The sequence below is a fragment of the Doryrhamphus excisus genome, chromosome 1, assembly GCF_030265055.1.
Source record: "Doryrhamphus excisus isolate RoL2022-K1 chromosome 1, RoL_Dexc_1.0, whole genome shotgun sequence".
NCBI classification, from domain to species: Eukaryota; Metazoa; Chordata; class Actinopteri; order Syngnathiformes; family Syngnathidae; genus Doryrhamphus; species Doryrhamphus excisus.
In genome coordinates, this window is record NC_080466.1 from 11,627,269 (window position 1) to 11,647,612 (window position 20,344).

The 20,344-nt window shown below is 39.1% G+C and overlaps 1 protein-coding gene across 1 annotated transcript in view; it reads right to left on the reverse strand.

Annotated features, from left to right (window-relative positions):
* The window catches only part of LOC131137935 (VPS10 domain-containing receptor SorCS3-like), a 170,606-nt gene extending 150,985 nt beyond the window's left edge, over nt 1–19,621 (reverse strand). Inside the window, exon 1 of the mRNA XM_058086792.1 lies at nt 18,900–19,621. Within this exon, the coding sequence (XP_057942775.1) occupies nt 18,900–19,460 (561 nt within the window). The 5' untranslated portion in view covers nt 19,461–19,621. The remainder of the gene's footprint in view (nt 1–18,899) is intronic.
* Nucleotides 19,622–20,344: the final 723 nt, after the last annotated feature.

Below are 20,344 nucleotides of genomic sequence, written 5' to 3' on the forward strand. Positions count from 1 at the left end.
ACAATTAGGGGTTACTTGAAAAAAAAATTGCAAGCATAGTCCAAGTAAATTTAACGACATATTTTTAAGTTAACTTTTTTGAGCTAGAGCAATATGTTAATAAATGTTGCTTAAGACATTTTCTAAAGCCATTTCTAAAATGCAAGTAGAGCTTACTTAAGAATGAGTTACCTCACTTGAGAATGACGCTTGTGACATTCACTTAAATTGTCTGGCTTTTTTTGAGTCGATAGTTTTTTCATTGTTGGAATATTTTACACGTTTTCTATTTCATCATTTGTTAATTTGTTGTATCATCTCCGTTTACAGAATTGAACTGTGCACACAAATGGTTCTTGTGTTGAAACAGAAGAAAAAAAGGAAATCATCTATTGGAGCAGTTTTTCTAGCTATCACAAGGATGAAAAATTTAGTGTTGTCGTCAGAGAGAAAGTGTTCCACCTCAAGACCTGGGACCACAGGAGGTGTCTCAAGGTGCATAACCTGAATGCCTGACAGCAGCACCGCTACATGAATGAGAAGCGTAGGCGCCAGAACCGGGAGATATCTCACCTTGCAAACTTGGCAAATATCATAGAGACTTTTTGAAATACAGATTGACATGTACGACAACAACACTCAATATGCTCAATGTGTCATTTGCTCTGCAGGTCTGGGACAAGTGAGCTTGAAAACACTAACTAAGGTTGATAACCACTGGGATAATGTAATTGTCTGTTTAGCAATTGTCAGGTTTTACGATATCCACTGACCCTGCAATTGATCCGCAATCTGTCGAGTGAATTTAATTTATATCACCCCAATTCACAACAGAAATTATCTCAAGGCACTTTACACAATGAGCAGCTTTATAACCATACCCTACATACATGAAAAAAAAAAACATGTGAACCCACGAGAAAGGTCGAGCGAGGCTCTCTGGAGGGGCTGTCTGTCTTGACCAGTTGGATTTAGGATAGAGAGACACACCATTGCTTGTACTCACAAGGGTCAAAGAGTACGCTGGTGCCTATCCCAGCTAACTTCGGGTAAGAGGCAGTGTGGAGCCAATCGCAAAGCTCATATAGACAAACAATCATACACGCTCACATTCATACCTATGGACAATATGGAATGGCGATTTAACGTAACATGCATGTTTATTTGTGGAATGTGGGAGGAAATCGGAGTACCCACGCACACACGGGGAGAACATACAATATCCACTCCATAGAATCCCCAAGTGGAGATTCGAACCCAGGTCTTCCCTAACCAAAACATACTTTAACTAAAGCAAATCCAAATAATCTCCATTCTGGTTTATTTTGCAGCTATGATCAAAAGAATAACTGGAGTGGTTTCCATGTATTAGCAAGCCAATAAGTTGTTAACAAGGGTGTTTATAATAAAAATACACAGTTGGACTCACAAAGTCTATTAATAACCCAACAAGGCGCACGCTTGTTTTGCGTAATCCGGAAAACGTACACAAACCGAAGAAAAAGTTTCCCATACATTTGCTACTACATACTACTAACTGACACACTAATGGAGGTTCCAATATACTCGTATAAGTATCAGTTAAAAAGATGGTTGATATTGGTGTACCAATATTGATCAGCACGTCGTTAACTGATATGAACCGATATTGATATTGACAGCATCTTTTCCCTCAAACTAATGTCAGGTCACAATGTCAGGTGTTTTGAATAAAACATGTGACGTATCTTTTGCTGCAATACCACTGGATGCATTTCACAAACACTGTGCAAAATAATACACATATTGCGACATACAATAAACATTTTGTCTCAATAAAATAGTCATTAAAAATCGCATCTGTCATCATTACCATGCAGATATCATTATCAGCAAACCAATACTAATATGAATAATTTTTTTTCTGCAAATAATGGGAAATAATATTAGATGGCCGATGTTAGACATGGACTTTATTGAACCATAAGGGAAATTGCCAGAACAAGCCATACAATATGAATAATATGCATTGCAATATATTTAATATATGATATGCAAGACTTGCATGTTTATAAACTGACAAGAAAATTGTGTTTTTTTTGGGGAAAAGTGCAAAAGCAACAATAACAGTTTGAACAGTGTGACTTATTATTTTATTTTTAGTTGACTGCCTGAAGTGCAGCATTAATAGTCCCAGCCAAATCACCCCTCCCCATCTCTACTGAACACACTGCTTTCATCTAATCCACTTGTATTTGTATGTTTACAAAGTGTTAGATCCAAGCACTTCATGGCACTACGCTAGCCATGGCTCCAGGATGTCCGCCGAGATAACCGCTTTTGTGCCGGGTGTCTCGCATTTTAGTCTGCTTTTAGGGACATTAGCCGGGCTTGTAGAAATGCATCACAATGCCAATTGTACACTTCCTGTCCCTCACTTGTAATATTTAATGTGCACCACGTGGGAAATGGGTATGCAGTCTGTATTGAACCCCTAATATACCGTATATGTATGTGTGTATAAACTGTATAGCCGTTTAGTCACCTCAATTCACTTTAAGTCACAAAAGAGATCATTAGCAATGGCTTTGCCTTCATTCTACATGGTTCACAATATTTTCTCAATAGGATTAAGGGAAAGAATAATACTTTTCGAGTTTCCACTGTCACATAAAAACACAAATACAAGAGCGAGAGGATTAATAATTACTGACAATTTACAGACTCCTTTCACAAGAAAAGCTCATATTAGTATCTGGCAAGCAATTTAAACAACTCTTTCAGGCTCATTACCATTTAAAAAGTGGCTCATGATAGAGGCTTGGTGAATAAAAGAGAATGATTGTTGATTCTGATTCGGAAATATACTGTTGTTCTTATTCAAACACATCGAATGTGACCTGAGAATTATTTCATGGCCAGAAGACTTTTTCAGGTACACGCAAGCTGAGAAAGACGTGTGCAAATTTCTGTCCTGTAATACACTGTTAGGTTTTGCACAGCTTGAGAATGACATTAAAACAAGATGGAAGCTTAAATTTATGAATGAGTCTGTCGGCTGCTGTCATCAGCAAAATATGATTATATGTTTGCGAATGGTTGACATTTCTGCAAGTATTAACATCAAAACTCAAAAGGAAATCAAGAAGTAGGCCTGATTGTAAAGTTAATTCAGAATGTACACATTTTACAACCAATTGCAATTTCTCATAATAACGTCACTAGATCACTTCAATTAGACAATGTGTTAATTGACTGCAGGTCCTGGAGTGTGATGTGTCAACATTTGTCTCCATCAATGACAATCTCCTACAGGCATGGCACCATTCACTCAGACCAAAAGTGAGAGTGAGAAGCATTGCCCAAATGTGTATGTGTGTATGTCCGTCACCCCATTTTCCACACTAAACTCAGCAAATATTGGTGCTTGGTCACTAACATGACGGATTAAACTATGCCACCATAGGAATATCTGATGTGGCATAGTTATATCTGCAGAAATTCACTCAGTATAGAAATAAAGTACATCATGTCTCAGGTGAGTGATAAATTAACAGTTACCTTAATTTGGCTCTTTCTACTTTCAAGGTACAGCGGAACCTGAGTTCGAGTTATTTGGTGGAAATGTATGTGATCCGAGGCAACATTTTAGCAGATATTTTCAACATGAATCAAAACCAAACATTTTGCCTTGGTTGCCCTCCCGGTTAGCCTTTTAGCACCATGTTAGCATGGGAACTGGAACCGGAGGTCATGGTTGTCCATCTATACCATTACCAGCAGCTAACTCTGTAGTTCTTTGCTAATTAAAAGTTATCCTACAATTCTTTGCTTTTCTTAATGATCATGGCTGCAAAATCATAATAATTCTACTGGATTCAAGAAACAACTATATGTATAGCAAAATACAAAGGTGTTGTCCGCATAGATATCTGCTCATTCCTTCGGCCTCACACCCGTCTTTGTCAGCAATCAAGTTAGCATCATTGATCCATTCCAGAAGGTCTACCTGTAACCGACAATCATTGAATCAATTAGTTCTCATGAGAAATAATGTAAAACGCTGCCATTCATGTCAATCATATCTTCAGATAAAATGTCTTCAGGACTTGTGGTTCCACGTATTAGCAAGCTAATAGCATGCTAACAAGTATTTGTTGCGATAAAAATACATTTAAAGGGACCTATTATACTTTTTCCGTTTTTCTGACCTATAAATGTAGTTAGAATGTTGTATTATCGTGTTAAACCATGCCAAAGCTTCAGATAGTGATGTTTGCGCATTTGGAAGTGAGCCCTGAAAGAAGTTTGGGATGGCTTCGGTTTTAGAAGACGTGGTAAAACTGAACCTTTGTGATGATATGGTTCATAGTTAGGAAGCACTTTGGGTGTGTGATCAATCACGGCGGAGGCGGGCTGTGGGTGGAATAAATTAAAACAGACCGTTCTGACAGGAAGCACAAATCAAAAGAAATACAGCTGGAATAGGTGCAGATTCTGGAAAATCTAAAAAGTTTTTTGTGCAGGTTATTGTGTATAGCTGCTCTATCGGAGACCACAACTCAAAACAAAGGGTCAAAAAAAGGAGCATAATCGATCCCCTTTAAGAACAAAGTTGGCCTCACACAGTGTATTAATTCCTTGACAAGATGCACTGATCAGACAATGAACACAAACAATATAAGAATTTATTAAAATAGTTTTATGTTAACTTGTTTTGGTGTCCATAAAAGATGAATGAATTTACATGTTTTCTTTTGGGAAAAACTGTTATAATTGGTGTTGTACCTTTTAGAATGAAATAATAAACTAACCGAGGGTCCATGATATTTTTGTATTTATGTATGCAGCCATGGTAAAAAAAATAAAACCTACCCATGTCTAACTGAAAGCTCCATTTTGCCAAGGATACCTTAAGATGATTGACCATCGATCATCCAATTAATCAGCTGATTGGCATTGGGATCTGAGCTCCCATAAAAGGCATAAATATGTCATAACAGTGCAAACGTTATGCCTGCATATTGAATTATGCAACTAAAAATAGATGGATGCAAATTTTAAAATGGGTTCAGTAGCACTAGAAAATAGACCCGTGCTGGGAACTATTTGCCGGTCGAGCTGCCAGAATGTCTGCGCTGTAGCATACCACCCACGATAATACCAGTATGACATTGTATGAAAATGTCATGTCTGAGGATGTACAATATCACCACTGGCACATACGCTAGTGGGAGAAAAAGGGCTGCTCCCTTTCTCCGCGTGTCAGTATTCAGTCTTACTGCTAAAGGTGGAAGGACAAGCTTTTTTCGCTAATAAATGAAAATCATGCTGGGACGTACAACCAGGCGAGGCAAAGCTTGTCACAGCTTGATGTGAGCATCAACAGTAAACAAATAACACGGCAGTGCTGGCTAATTACTCGCACTTGAAAGTACAGCTAAAGTTTAAATACCTGAAGTCAAAAACACAGGGGCAGAATGCCAGCAAATAAGGGCTGAATCCTGGTATTTTCCAAGTTGGAAAGTGATAAGATTTACATCAGAACAACTTAAGATGTAGCAAACATGCATGTGAATATGCTCATTCATCCAATACATTGAATAGACGGTAACTAGACTGTTCAGGTTGTCTTAGAAGGCATTTGGAAACTGTCGGTGGCCTTACGCCAATAATAGGGAAAACCTACAATAATCACTGTAATAATTGGAAACGGGCAAAAATAATTAAAATAAAAATGGAATCAAACTATGGAATGGATTGAGTAAGGACCTCAAACAATGCACAACAATAAGCAAATTCAAGAAACAATACAAGCAGTTGATGTTTGCTAAATACAAGGATGAAGAGTCTTGAACCAGTCATGATGTGCTATATATATCACTATATTGATACTTACTATGGTACCCATTATGTCATTGTATGGTCATATCACCTCGTACTTTGGTATGTGACAAAAAATAATAATAATTAAAATAAATAAATAAAAATTAAAAATAATTTAAAGTTAAATTTTTAAACATGAAAAAAAATTTTAAATACAACCATTACCATTCCCCATAAAGAGACGAAACTCGCTTTAACAAATATAATGGGACGCTTTAAACCCTTTAACTCAGTCAGTGAGACTCCTGCACCTGTCCACAGGTATTTTGACCCACATCTCATGAGCAAACTGCTCCAGCTCTCTCAGGTGGGTTTGGGTGGGAAGACTGCATTTTACAGGTTTTTCCACATTTAACCCCACCTTGGTGTCTATCCTTTGAAGGCAGTGACAATATTTAACTAAGAGCTGGGGCTATCCAGTATCTGGGTTTAGGAGGAATTTAGCCCGGTGTCTTCTTGAATAATGCACACATAGCATAAATGCATTAATGCATAAACAATCTTGCCAGTTTGGAGTAGATGGATTTAAATGATTTGGACTATTTGAAACACAACCGGTCCCAAATATGTGCACCAGAGAATCAAAGAAATATATGTCATTGGGATGAAGACAACATTGACATTCAGTACATAAATAGATTATGACCATAAGCTCACCACCAAAATAAATAAAATTAGTGCACACATACAATGTCCTACCACCCGTTTTTTTCACAAGGATTGTCCAGTTAAATGTCCAGGAGGTGACTGGCAGAGTCGTCTTATTTCAAGTGTCCACCTACGATATTACAAAAGAAATATGGATTTCACAATAAAACTATTTACCATTAACATTGAACATAAATTCAGCATTAATATTTAAGTATTTCTTACAAACCATGAAATGAAATGTATCTTTGTTCTTGTCTCACAAATGCATAGTGCACTTTAATGTAACCATTCAGCTTTTATAATCAGTTTTAACAAATATTAATTACATAAGGATCCGTACAGGAGAATCACACGGTAACTTAATCTACTTGTAGCATTAAATGGGGCTTGGAGACAAAACATCATATTACAATAGACGGGAATCAAGTGCAACCGCACAAAAAGTCAGTTCCATCAACTGCAGTTATCACAGTTGTTGGCTATGCTTATGGCTAACCAACAGGTGCTTTATTCTAATGTGGCTAACATTTGGATGTCACAGTAATCAACTCCCCGGGATAGATTGTCTGTACTAATACAGTAGGTGCTTCAGCTTGACGTCGTCGCTTTCTGATCAAATTCTAAAACCCTATGAGAGTTTCCAGCACAAAATTTGATAATTATCTGACTCCTAAATTCTCTTATACTTGGGGACTTCGATGTGTCTGCACAGAGCACTTCAAAGCTGAGCACGAGAGGAGGAGACAAACATCTTCGCCAGAGCGACATGATCACGCTGCACTTTGTGTGCTTTTTATTCGGCACATTTAAAGACACAGTAACACAAGATTAAAGTTGGGTTGGATTTTAATCAGGACTAATAGAAGGCCACTCCAGAATATTTTGGCTCTTGGGCATTCGTGGGTGTTTTGGGGTCATTGTCCTGTGAGAGGACCCATGATCTGTGACTGACACCAAGCATTCTGATACTGAACACATTTGGCTCCAGAATACTTTGATAATTCAAGTCCAGGGTTCTCAATCGGGGATGAGAACCTGCCACAAGTGGAGGAGTTGAAGTACCTCAGGGTCATGTTCACAAAGTGAGTGTAGGATAAAACCACAGGCAGATTGGTGTGGCGTTGTTCATATCGTTCGTAGAGGGAGCTGAGCCGAAAGGCAAAGCTCTCAACTTACAAATAGTTGATCTCGGTTCCTATGGTCTTTGGAGTCTTTGAATAGTGACTGAAAGGACAAGATCGTGGACACAGGTTGCCAAAATGATTAGAGAACTTTGATTAGAACTGCTGCTCCTCTGCATAGAGAGGAGCTAGATGAGGTGACTCGGACATCGGGTCAGGATGCCTCCTAGACGCCTCACTGGAGAGGTGACCTGGTAGGAGACCTCAGGGAACGTTGGAGAGACTATCTCTCGCAACTGGCATCGGGATCCTCCAGGGAGAGCTGGACAGGGGGACAAGTAGCCGGGGGTAAGGAAATCTGGGCTTATATACTTGAGCTGCTGCCCCTGGGACCAGACCTCAGATAAGTGGATGGATGGGTGCTTTGATAGTCTTTACATTTCATTGTTGCCTCCCCAGATTAAAAGCACCAAGTAGTCTTAGAATACAAGCACATCTACTTCATGTTTCACTGTCAGTTTCGTGTTCTTTGTCTTTATATTTCATTTTTTCCGTCTAAATATAGAACTGATGGAACTTGCCAAAAAAAGCTCCAGCTTTACCTCCCTAAAGCGTTGTAACTTTTTGGCAAATGCCAGTATTTTTTTATTACATTTGTCAGTGTAGAATCATTTCAGTGAGCCTTGTTTTTCTTTCCTTCACAGAAAAGTACAAACAATTGTATCCATGCCTGTATGATTGATCATGATTATGCCTTTATTTGTCAAGTTTGAGACAACATGTTCCCTGCTTGATAAACTTCGAAGAAAACACGCCATTCAACAAAAACTGAAAAATGCATTTAATAGCACTTGTGCAAGTTAGAAAATAGACCAGTGCTGTGAACTATTCGCAAGTCACATTGCCCCCAGGGTCACCGACACATGGATGCTTCACTGACCACGATGCTGACTTATGACCACGATCCGGTCCCAGTGTGCCGCACTATGGCTGCCCACTGCTCCTTGAGAGGATGGGTTAAATGCAGTACATGTACATTGTACACGTGACCAAACAATTGCTTTTCTTTCTTTCATTTCTTCTTCCTCGTAAGTACAGTACAGTAGAACCTTGGTTTTTGTAGGCCCCAAAATCTGTTTTGGTTTGCCATCATTCCAGACCTCCTGTACGGTGCAAATTCCTGGCTCTGGAAGAACATCCAAGCAGCCAAGCTTGATGGTTTTGACATCAGAGCCCTCAATAAGATCGAGGGAGTAAAAGGCTTTCACCATGTCACCAACACCGAGATCAGTCAGTAGACACAACAACTCCCTGCATCTCCACTTGATGGTTTCAAGTTTGAGACCTAAAGATCTAAAAAAGGTAGTCTTGGTCAGTTCAAAACAAATTCTGCTGCAGTTCGATTGTGGTGAGCAAGCAATCCAAATCAAATTGGCACAGTGATCAACCACTCACCCACGTAAACAGGTTGAGCTGTAGAAATTGAACCACTATAGGCTTCATTTCAATCTAGAGTAGATTTCCATTTTAGCAGTGTCTCTCACGCAACCTGTCGCAACCTTAATAATTGTTTAATTTATTCAGTCAAAGCCTCCATCAAATATCAGGTTCTAACTTGTTTGAAGCACAAAGGCAGTTGATGTGTTGAGGGTGACAGTATATATCGATGCATTTTCAAACTAGTACGCATGAGCATGCAAGTCACTTATCAACCTGAATGTATACGAGAAATGATGTCCCTGGGTGGACGTGTGACCATGTGGATACAAATGGCTGCAGGGGACAGGAAAGAAGAAATTAAAGGAAGAGCAACGCATATACTGTAGCATGTAGGATTGTTTCACTGCAGTCTGACATTATTACGTGCTCATCGCCTGGCTGCACTCCCTCGATTGCCGGTGTTTTGGAAATGGCAAGGGACATCAACATTACAAGGTATCGCATTTGGCTCAGGAAAAAAAAAAAAACGGATAAGGTCACAACGCATGGAGAGCCTCGGGTGTCTCATAGCTCAATATCCTATCAAGTCAATCCACAGGTTTTAACTTTGCCCAATAAGAAAACAATGTCATAACAACATGAGTACATTTGAAAAGGTCTAAAGTAAAATATAGATGATGTAAAAATGTACATTTCTATTGAGGTGGCCAAATAGAGTAAACTTGAATTGCAATGAAATATTGTGATATTTAATCTTGCGTTTGATTATTATCAATACCCTTTTGCTGTGTATCATTTCAGCTGTGTATCAGCTCCTTAATGTTTAAAATTTTGAGACTTCACTGCATCAGGTGTTTTCAAAAACATACTGTATAAAATAACAAACCATGCTGTTTCGTGGTTGAATACAGCCTATTATTAGTCAAAAATATGCATAGTTGTATGTGTTTTTTGGCAAAGTTAAGCACTTTCAAGCATTTTAAACCACAACAAAATACAAATGTAAGGCATTCAGAAGATGCATTCAAAAATGTGGCAATGAGCTACACTGGTTACTAGGTGCTGGCAATGTTACTGTCATATCCTTAAGGGTTATTACGTTACATTGATGAGACAGCAACCACTACAGGAAGTGTCATATCGAACAGAAAGTTAAAAAAAAATAACAAGAAGGAACTCTCCCCATGCTAACATGTTAGAGTCTTATTTACAGTATGCATGAATCTTATTTCTGCATTATGCATTATATGTCGTAAAGGTGACTAGGGATGTTATTTTACGTCTAGAGGGTTAGACATGGGCCGTAAATACGATCGATATCTCTAACTATGAAAACATGTCATTTATAAATAAGGAATCCTATATTGCGGAAAGTCACATATTAACTCATTCAATACCAAAGACACAGTTATCGGGTTTTATAAACCCGAATGCCCAATCCAAACAACGTATTTGTACGGCTTTTACATTTTTTTTTTTTGGACGAGAAGCAAAAAAGGGTGATGATGATGCAACTCTCCACTAATGTATTTCACTTACGAGCAATGTTAAGAAATGGCCACGAGGTAGCAGAAGTGCAATTGTAAATAGTTTATAGTGTTATATTTTTAAATAAATTCTTACTTTGATGCAAAACAACCCCTGTTTGTGTTATGTTTGTGTACTTGTTTAGATATTTCCGCTGTCACAAATGCAAAAAGTATTTGTGTCAAAGTGGCAGCGTGCATCCTGTAGCAAAATATTAACTAGGATATTATTATTTTTCCTCTGTTCTTTTTCACCATAAAAATATATTATTATTGTATAAGCCATAAGTGATGGGAAGTGCGGTTCTTTTTAAGACATAGATCCTAAAAATTAATTTACTCTTTCTGCTCCTGTAATTTTTTTGTTGCTTAAGTTGATTTTATTCATTAAAAAAAATAAACACACACACACACACACACAAAATGAAGGCCCATCTCTTTTTTTTTTTTTTGTCCTGTCCAGCCATTGGGGCAGATAGTATTTTTGATTTAAATGCCCTTACATGCTAAACAGAACAAAGAACTTTCCCTGTACTATGAAATTTTACTTTCCATTATTTTATGTTTTTGTAATGCAAATTTGGAGCGGCCGGACCAGAGCAAGAAGGGACACAGAAAGAGACACAAAAACAGTAGCAACAGCAATTCCCATGACAACAACAGTGGCAATAAAGGCCAATCTCAAATCCGATCGGATGATGTGTATAATTTTTACATTTTCCAACAATTTCCAGTGAAACAACACAATATCAACAAAACTAAGTCTATAGTAACAAAGTCTATAGTAGTACTAGTCATTCAGAAACACAAAAAGTCTTAGCTTTTGTGTCCTGCTGCTAATTTCCTCACCATTCCAGCTTGCTTGTTTTATGTGTAACCCCTCTATCTCCCTTCTACTGAAAGATGACAGATCACACATTTTCACTAATTCTGTGCAGCTTTACCAGAAAAAAGACAACGGCTTGTTCACTTCAAAGAGCTGGCTCCTGTCATTCACTTCAAAGCACTTCTCCAAGTTGTTTCATTCATGAACGACCCATCACTATAAACCATGTATCCGTGTACCGTATCGTGATGTAACCTGACATTCCCAGCCCTCCTCAGCACTCTAAAGAGGGTGGCTTCTATCAGTGCTTTTACAAAGCTATACAACAAATCTAATGATGGGGGATTAGGTTTGGAGAAAACTTCCACGTTGCATTGGCTCATCGGTTGGAAGCTTGAGGTGGTATTATGAAATCTCAGATCCAGCCTGCATTGAGAAGCAGAAACATTCTGTCTTGATTGGATGGCTTTTTCAATGGCCTCTTTAATGTGATAGCAAGCCTGTGCTGAGTACAAAGACGATTTTTAACATTATATGACATTTTAAGTGCAAGTCATCACCTAGATTTATAGGACTTGTAGGAGTTATATCATCCCGTATCATATTGTGCTGACTTGGTTAGCTCTAGCTTGATGGAATTAGCTTCTGCTCTTTGGACTTTTTTCTGTCATGTGATCTACAGGATATGTAGCAGCTGTGAATTACTGGCAACCAGTTGAGGGTGTAGTCAGCTGTGATAGGCTCCAGCTATCCGCGACCCTGAACAGGATAAGTAGTAGACAATAGATGGATGGGTGTGCCTGTGTAACACGTTCAAACGTTCTCGTCTATCGTTATTATTGTAATCTTCGCTGGGTGAGCCTGCTAGGGTTGACCTCACTCCATTCATTCATTCATTTTCTACCGCTTATCCTCCACCGAGGGTGGGTGCTGGAGCCTATCCCAGAGGCGGGGTACACCCTGGACTGATGGCCAGCCAATCACAGGGCACATATAGACAAACAACCATTCACACTCACATTCATACCTATGGACAATTTGGAGTGGCCAATTAACCTAGCATGTTTTTGGAATGTGGGAGGAAACCGGAGTACCCGGAGAAAACCCACGCATGCACAGAGATGCCCGAGAGTGGAATCGAACTCGGGTCTCCTAGCTGTGTGGCCTGCGTGCTATTCACTCTAGCGCCGTGCAGCCCACACTCCATACAAGTGCACATTATTTATTTCATTTTTATTTGAGTCAGTGTTTTATTATATTTTACTTTTTTTTTTACATACATACGTTAATTGGTTCCAGACCCAACTATAATTCCTTATTTATAAATTGATTATTTTCATAGAATAGCATAGAAAACCTGTTTACAATGTTTAAAATATAGTTTTAAAGATTATTAGAGCCCTCTAGACAGTGTGGAATACTACATATCATGTCTATCATGTGTTTTCTAATGGCCTACGTTTGTATTTTACTCTACTTCACTGCGGGAATAAATAGAGTCTTCTTGCTTACGGTCGGGTCACAAGGGGGGGGGAAAGAAAAAGGAACAAGCGAAACAAATTTGTAGACTAATTAGAGAAAGGGGAGGGAGGAGAGATTGAGTGATGAGGGAGATAAGGCCCGCTGGAAGGCTACATTATTTATTATATTCTATTTTTTCCTCCTCTCTCTTCTTCCACAGCCACCGGGGCAGCAGGAATGAAGCCACTCTATAATGTATTTCCATCAGTAATTTAGGTTGAGGTGTGTGATGAGTCGCTTGAAGATTTTTGAACAAGAACCTGCTACATCCGAAATCACATTGCCTCATTTCAAGGACTGTGTTCATAGAAATGCTTTCTATGAGATGGCAGGAAGGATTTTGGAGTCATTTGAAGCTTCCTCGTTTCGTTCCTTGCTCTTCCGAAGACCATTACCTTTTACATTGTGTGTATATGTACATATGCTGTACATAATTATACTTTTTTTTCTTTACATAATTCTACTTACATACAGTGCTGGACATCAATTATGCATATCGGACAGGTTTGTTTGGTGCAGTAATTTAAGACTACAATAGCGTTGTGACTATGACTACAACATGAGTATGTTTCTCTCAGTACTGGAAATTTGCATTGAATGAATTAATTGGATGTACATTATTTATTATAGGAAGAATTTGGTGAGTAATATGTTTCAGTTTGAGTCCGACCTCATGGGGTCACAGCAATACAGTATCAAGGTAATATCAAAAGAAAGAACTGACTGTCAGTCTGTGATTATGCAGTCAGAGCAATCATCAATTTCAAAGCCCCCCTCAAGTGTTTGATTCTGACAGAGTGTGATCATGTCAGGTTGATTGTGATTTCATCAAGCATATAGAGAACTGACAGATGATAGATGACCTCGTTGCAGGGTTTTCTTGTCATGCTTTATCCTTACACGGGAACACTACAAATTGCTACACATTTGGACATGGCTTTAAAGAGGACCTATTATGCTCATTTTTTGGTCCTTTGTATTGAGTTGTGGACTCCTATAGAGCGGCTACACACAATAACCAGCACAGAAAGCTTTCTAGTTCTTCCAGAATCTGCACCTATTCAGCTGTATTTCTTTGGATTTTGTGGTTCCCGCAAAAACAGTCAGTTTTTTTTTTGTATTTCACCCACGGCCTGCCTCCAGGCACGCCCACTCTACTGTGGTTGATCACATTGCCGGTGCATAGAAAGAGTTCCAGTTTAATAAACGGCGATTTATCTTTTTAAAATGTCTGCTTTTATTATCCAGGTATATGTGTTGAAATCTGTAAATCTGATCTAGAAGTTTATCAATAAAAGAGGTTACTTCAAGATGTCTCTCAATGGTAAGTAGCTTCAGCATTTTAGCCTTTCAACAGCATTGGTAACGTGTAATGTGTTTGGCAGGACTACCAGTGAGTGTAAATTTGGAAAGGAAAGCAACTCCGCTTCCTGTATGTTATAATGTGACACAGACAAGCGCTTTTACACTGATACTTACTGATTGCTCTTCTGACTCTTCAACACCACCAAGTAACGTTGGAAAGGTGTAGGGCTTCAGCAAGTTTGTAGGCTAGTCCAGCTCCATAATGACCCAAGTTCACTAAACAGTCCAGTGTGAAATGGCGTTGGCAGATTAAAATACATTTCTTTTGTTGATCAATCAATCTGGAATCAGGAACTCCAATCACTTGTGCCTGATGGTGCCGTCTTTATGAACTGGAAACAAATGTGGCGTTCCCTTTCGAGGCATTGCTAGCAAGTAAACAGCGGAGGAGCACTTGGGGCAGGGCAGGGTAAGCACAGTTTGGGGCAGGGCAGAGAGTTTATATACGTGGTCAAACTCCCCCTCTGTGACGTCACAAAGGGGGAGTTTGACCACGCCTTTTAAAAACCGAGCATTTTGAGCCAACCCAAACTTCTTTCAGAGCTCACTTCCAAATGCACAGACCTCATTATCTGAAACATTGGCATCATTTAACGCAAGAATACAACATTCTAACTACATTTATAGGTCAGAAACATGGAAAAAGCATAATAGGTACCCCTTGAAAGAAAATGGGTAAATTGATAAACTAATACTGTAAGGCACACCAGGGTGTACCCTGCCTCTCCAGCATACCTGTGAGCCTTGTGAGAATAAGCTGCATAGAAAATGGATGTATGGAATACTGTAAGTCATGTAACCATCCCTATTTGTCTACTACCCTTTCACATTTAGCAATCCCAGGACCAACTAAGCCTCTGACGTTATTGCGTGTAATATGACACTGTATGTACTTGTCACAGAACACAAAAAACAGCGGAAAAACATGTATGAAACACCAAGAAAAGCCATAGAGGAAGCAGAATGAAGTGCAACAAATGTCCCGCAATTGAACAACACAGGGATTTGAATTATCACTGAGCTATCAGGGTGGCTCTAGTGACTCGAAGAGTCTGATTGAACATCCAATACTCTTGATTTTCTTGTAACAAACACCTCAGCAGTGGGAAAATGGAGGCTAAAACCAAATGTGGCAGTGAAAAAGCACTCAGGGTTAAAGCGACTGATCCAAGCTGCAGCCAGCCAGCCGTTCTTATTAGCAAGCCACTTACTCTTGCTTTAACTTAACTACCACTTGAGACAAGTCAGAAGACTTCACGCTTAATCTCCCTGTCTTCGCACTCCATTCACAGCAAAACATGCACCAGCGCTTGATGAAGCTGAAAAAGCATATCTCTCATGAGGAAAAGCCTTATGGCCAGGCCTGATTTAGATTTCTTTTGCAATAAAAGTGAAAATACTTTGAAATAATGGCCTCAGTCATCAACATGATGATCAAAGATTTTAAGTCGAGGGGCAGTGGCACAGGAAAATGTCGCTCTGGGCTCAGCAGGCAGCACACACTCAAACATGCGTGTGTGCACACAAACATGTTCTGCTCACATTGCCTGGGTCTTTACTGCGGGTAAAAAACAAGTTCATGCACCATGTCATAATCAACTGAGACAAGCCTGAAAATGAGATTTTTTTTCAAATGGAATAAAGCAAATGAATCCGCCGCAACAACAAATTAATCATGTGAAACCAGAAAGAGGCCAATGGCAATTCACATAGGGTCTTTGATTCATATTGTGACATTTTTCTTGTTTTTTAAGGACCCTCTAGTGTTAACGAGGGAGGGGCTGTCCCCCATGTAGGATACACAATAAAACTGACCTGTTGTCCAGTCAATCCCTCTCAAACACTCCCTTAAATGCAATTGTAACATACCCATTGATACTTCAAAGCTTGTGGTATTAACCCTAGGGGTGTCAAATTAAAGCATTAGTTGTGATTAATTAATCATATTTAGTACATTTTTTTACCATGTAAATCTGTTTTTAAATCTCGAATTTATTGTTCCATTCAAGTTGTATTCTTTAGAAAATCAATTTTTACGCATTGGGCTCATTGTGCTTGAGTTGTTGGAGGTGGAAAACAACAAACCGTGTCCGGTGACCCATAATACAACGCACCGTGCAAGACTACAGTGGCCACCAAAACTCAGGCAGCTGTACGAAGGCTAATGGAAAAACAAACTTCAAGATATAGTTGCAATTTTTTGATATGAAGTTGTATGACAGGCTGCACGGTGGACGGGTGGTTAGCGCAGAGGCTACACAGCTAGGAAACCAGGGTTCAATTCCACCCTCGGCCATCTCTGTGTGGAGTTTGCGTGTTCTCCCCGTGCATGCGTGAATTTTCTCTGGGTACTCCAGTTTCCTCCCACATTCCAAAAACATGCTAGGTTAATTGGCGACTCCAAATTATCCATAGGTATGAATGTGGGTGGGAATGGTTGTTTGTCTATATGTGCCCTGTGATTGGCTGGCCACCAGTCCAGGGTGTAACCTGGGATAGGCTCCAGCGAACTTGTGAGGATAAGCAGTAGAAAATGAATGAATGAATGAAAGTTGTATGACATCCGCATGAGCAGTGTGCTGCATCAATGGTGACTAAGCCCCCACTTTGTCCCGTGAGCCCAGTTCTGGCCGAATTTCGGTGATGAGGACTTTAGCCGAAAATTGCAGCCATCTTGTTTACATATGTGTTCCAAATCACACACACAACAAACATATTACTCTTTTGAACGCATATTGTTTTGACAAGCCAGACCCGTTATGTAAGGCCCAAGGCCCAGGCAACTAACTGGAACTATGTTCCTCTTCTGAAATCCATTTTTTGAAGTTCTTGACAGCAGTATAATAAATACAAATGTGGACAGATGATAATACGAGCGTTGCTTGTTTATTTAGATAAACAAGATGACATGCCCAATACCAAATCTGGCAACTCAAATGACAATGTTACGCAAACTATCTGCTTACTTTACATCCTGGTGAATATAGAAGAAATGTAAAAAGCTAATATCGCAAAACAGTTATACTATTAAAATATGTTTTGGGGTCTGGAACAGAATCATTGGATTTACTTTATTTCCAATGGGATTTTTCCAGTTTTGATTGGACTTTTTGAAACAAATAACAAAAATGGAGGTACCTCTGTGATATTATTCTTATTCTACATCATTTTTTGACAGTCACCTACGTTTCTCAATCACTTCAAACCATTCCAACATCACAATGTTCAGTTCATTTAGGACTATCATTTAGGACAACATTGCCATGGAAAATGAATGGACAATTTTGACAAGTTCCACAACCATCACAACATTAATATTATAACATTAATATAACATATATCATTATTATTATTATTATTATTATTATTATTATTATTATTATTATTATTATTATTATTATTATTATTATTATTATTATTATTATTATTATTATTATTATTATTATATTTTTATCCAGATTTTTAGCCAGATTATCCTGGCTATGATAATATAATTAATAATAGATATTAAAATATATGGGTATAATATTGGTAAGACATTATTATTATTATTATTAGTAGTAGTAGTATTCCTTAATGTAATGTACTACTTCTACTTTTAATAATGATAATAATCATAATCATCATGACTGGCAACCGGTCCAGGGTGTACCCAGCCTCTCGCCCGAAGACAGCTGGGATAGGCTCCAGCACCCCCGCAACTCTCGTGAGGAAAAGGGGTAGAAAATGAATGAATGAATGGGTGTAATATTGGTAATACATTATTATTATTATTAGTAGTAGTAGTAGTAGTAGTAATATTCCTTGTACTACTTCTAATTTTAATAATGATAATAATCATCATGACTGGCAACTGGCAACCAGTCCAGGGTGTACCCTGCCTCTTGGCCGAAAACAGCTGGGATAGGCTCCAGCACGCCCCCGGGTCCGTAGTGAGGCTTAGCGGCATAAAAAATGGATGGATGGATTTTTTTTTTTCATTATTGCAACAATGTATTCATTTAATATACATGTATCACGTATTGAGGTTGTTTTTTGGCTACTGCAAAATGTAGAAATTATGATAATTGTTCCATTGTCATCCACAGGTCGTTTGAACAATTAGCACATGTCATCAGGGCAGAGAAAAAGCAATGCCCCCCTTCAAAAAAGTCTCTAAATGAACGGATTGGTGGTAGATGGAGCAATAATTTATTAGCTCTTCTCCCCAATTAATTTGGATGAAAAAGCCCTTTTCAGCAGCAGGAGGAATGAATCATGCATTAGTAGCTCATACCGTAGATAAATCATAGTGATTTTTTCTCTCTCAGGCTACAAATCATGACAAACTAAATCCTTAACTTACAGTGCGTGACCTTCCAGTGCCGCACTGAACTGGACATAAACTGATATGTTCGGGGAATGTCACGCAAATAGACGCCACAGCAGAGAGGGCTTTTTGTTTCCGTGCGTAACTGCAGCTAGAGTTGTGCAGCCTCCAAATGCACCTGTTTCTTGCTAATTCAACTTTGTGCGAAACGCAGTTGGAAGTGTTATTTCTAGAGTGTTATTAAGCCCGGTAACTTTTAGAAATGAGTCAATTTGAAAGAATGAAGATCGACTTACGCTGCTGTTTAGTCCAGACCAGTAGACCACAGCGTGGTTGTGCGCAGAGTCTCCGGTCAGGGCGAAAGTGCTGCTGGTGAGCTTTGGCTCATCCTGGCGGTTATTTATTCTCCAGTCGTCCCTGTTTCTTTTGAATTGTCCAGAAGACCTGAGCTGGTCCAGGGTGCTGCCCGAATTCCGGCCCGGTTGGTCGGCCAGCCTAAACTCTCCAAATTCAGAACTGCTTCTTTTCGCTCTCTGATGCGCAAAGGCAGACTCTAATTTTGCCCCACTTTTCACAGTGGACTTCTTCTTAAACTCATGGACAATCTTTCCGCTGCCGTCCATTCGAGCATTTTGGTGCGCCATGCCGACTTCCCTAAACTCCGCTCGGATGTTTTTGAGGAGGTTTGGGTCATCTGTGGCTTTCGCGCGCAGTTCACCCGTGTGAAGTTGAACGGGCGACGGGCAAGATGCGCAACGTATCTCCGCCTTGGTGCTTTGGAAGGTGTTAGAGGCGATCAAGAGCCACACACCCACAAATAAGTGCAAGCCTGGGCAGAAGCCAGTCCAAGTCCCCATCGCTGACAAAGAATTGGGGGGTGATTGCCCGTTGGAGTTCTTCTCCGACACCTTTCTGTCAAAAAGAACAAAAATGACGCTTGGATTCACGCTCCGGTTATTTCAGAGTGGAAAGTCCTCTTCAGTGAAACTGTCCACGTCCAAGGATGTTTGGTGAGGAAAGACACACACAAGAGGGAGGAGCTGTATCGCAGCCAGCTGCCGAGTGCGCCCGGATGAGACCGAGAAGGGAGGCAAGGTTGGGAGGGGGGCTCTCTGTCCATGGTGCTGAGCTCTCCCGAGTCTATTTTTTCTGTCAAATACGGTTATGCTGATATTAACATAATAAATGTCCATACTCCATATTAGTATTAGTATTTTTTTAATGTTTATTTTGTATATTGCAATGCATGTTTGTGTAATCACTATTTCCTACAAATGACCACAATTCTTTAAAACATGAAATAGCATAGTGTCATTTGTGTGAGGCAGTGGCGTCATTAGCCTAGTTTAGGTTGGCCCCTAAAATGTTCTTAAGACCCCCTAAATAATTTCATATTTTTTTATTGATTTTTTTTTAAATTATAGATTTTTTTTTTTTTTACAAAATAAATCTCGGACAAATTTCACGTAATATGGAAAAAGCTAGCCTACTAGCCTACTACTACTACTTGCAGTAGAGAGTAGAGAGTAATAATAATCAGAAGAAGAATAATGATGATAGCAATAATAATAGGCTAATTAATAATATAATAATGATTATTATATTATTGATCACTGTCCACCCGACAGAATGGTTGCAGAGCTTGAGCAGCGGTTTTGCAGTGTAGATTGTGTGTACTTGTGTAAATTTAATGGTGGCCTAAAACAATCTCTACTAAATCTGTCCAAAAGTGTGAAATTTA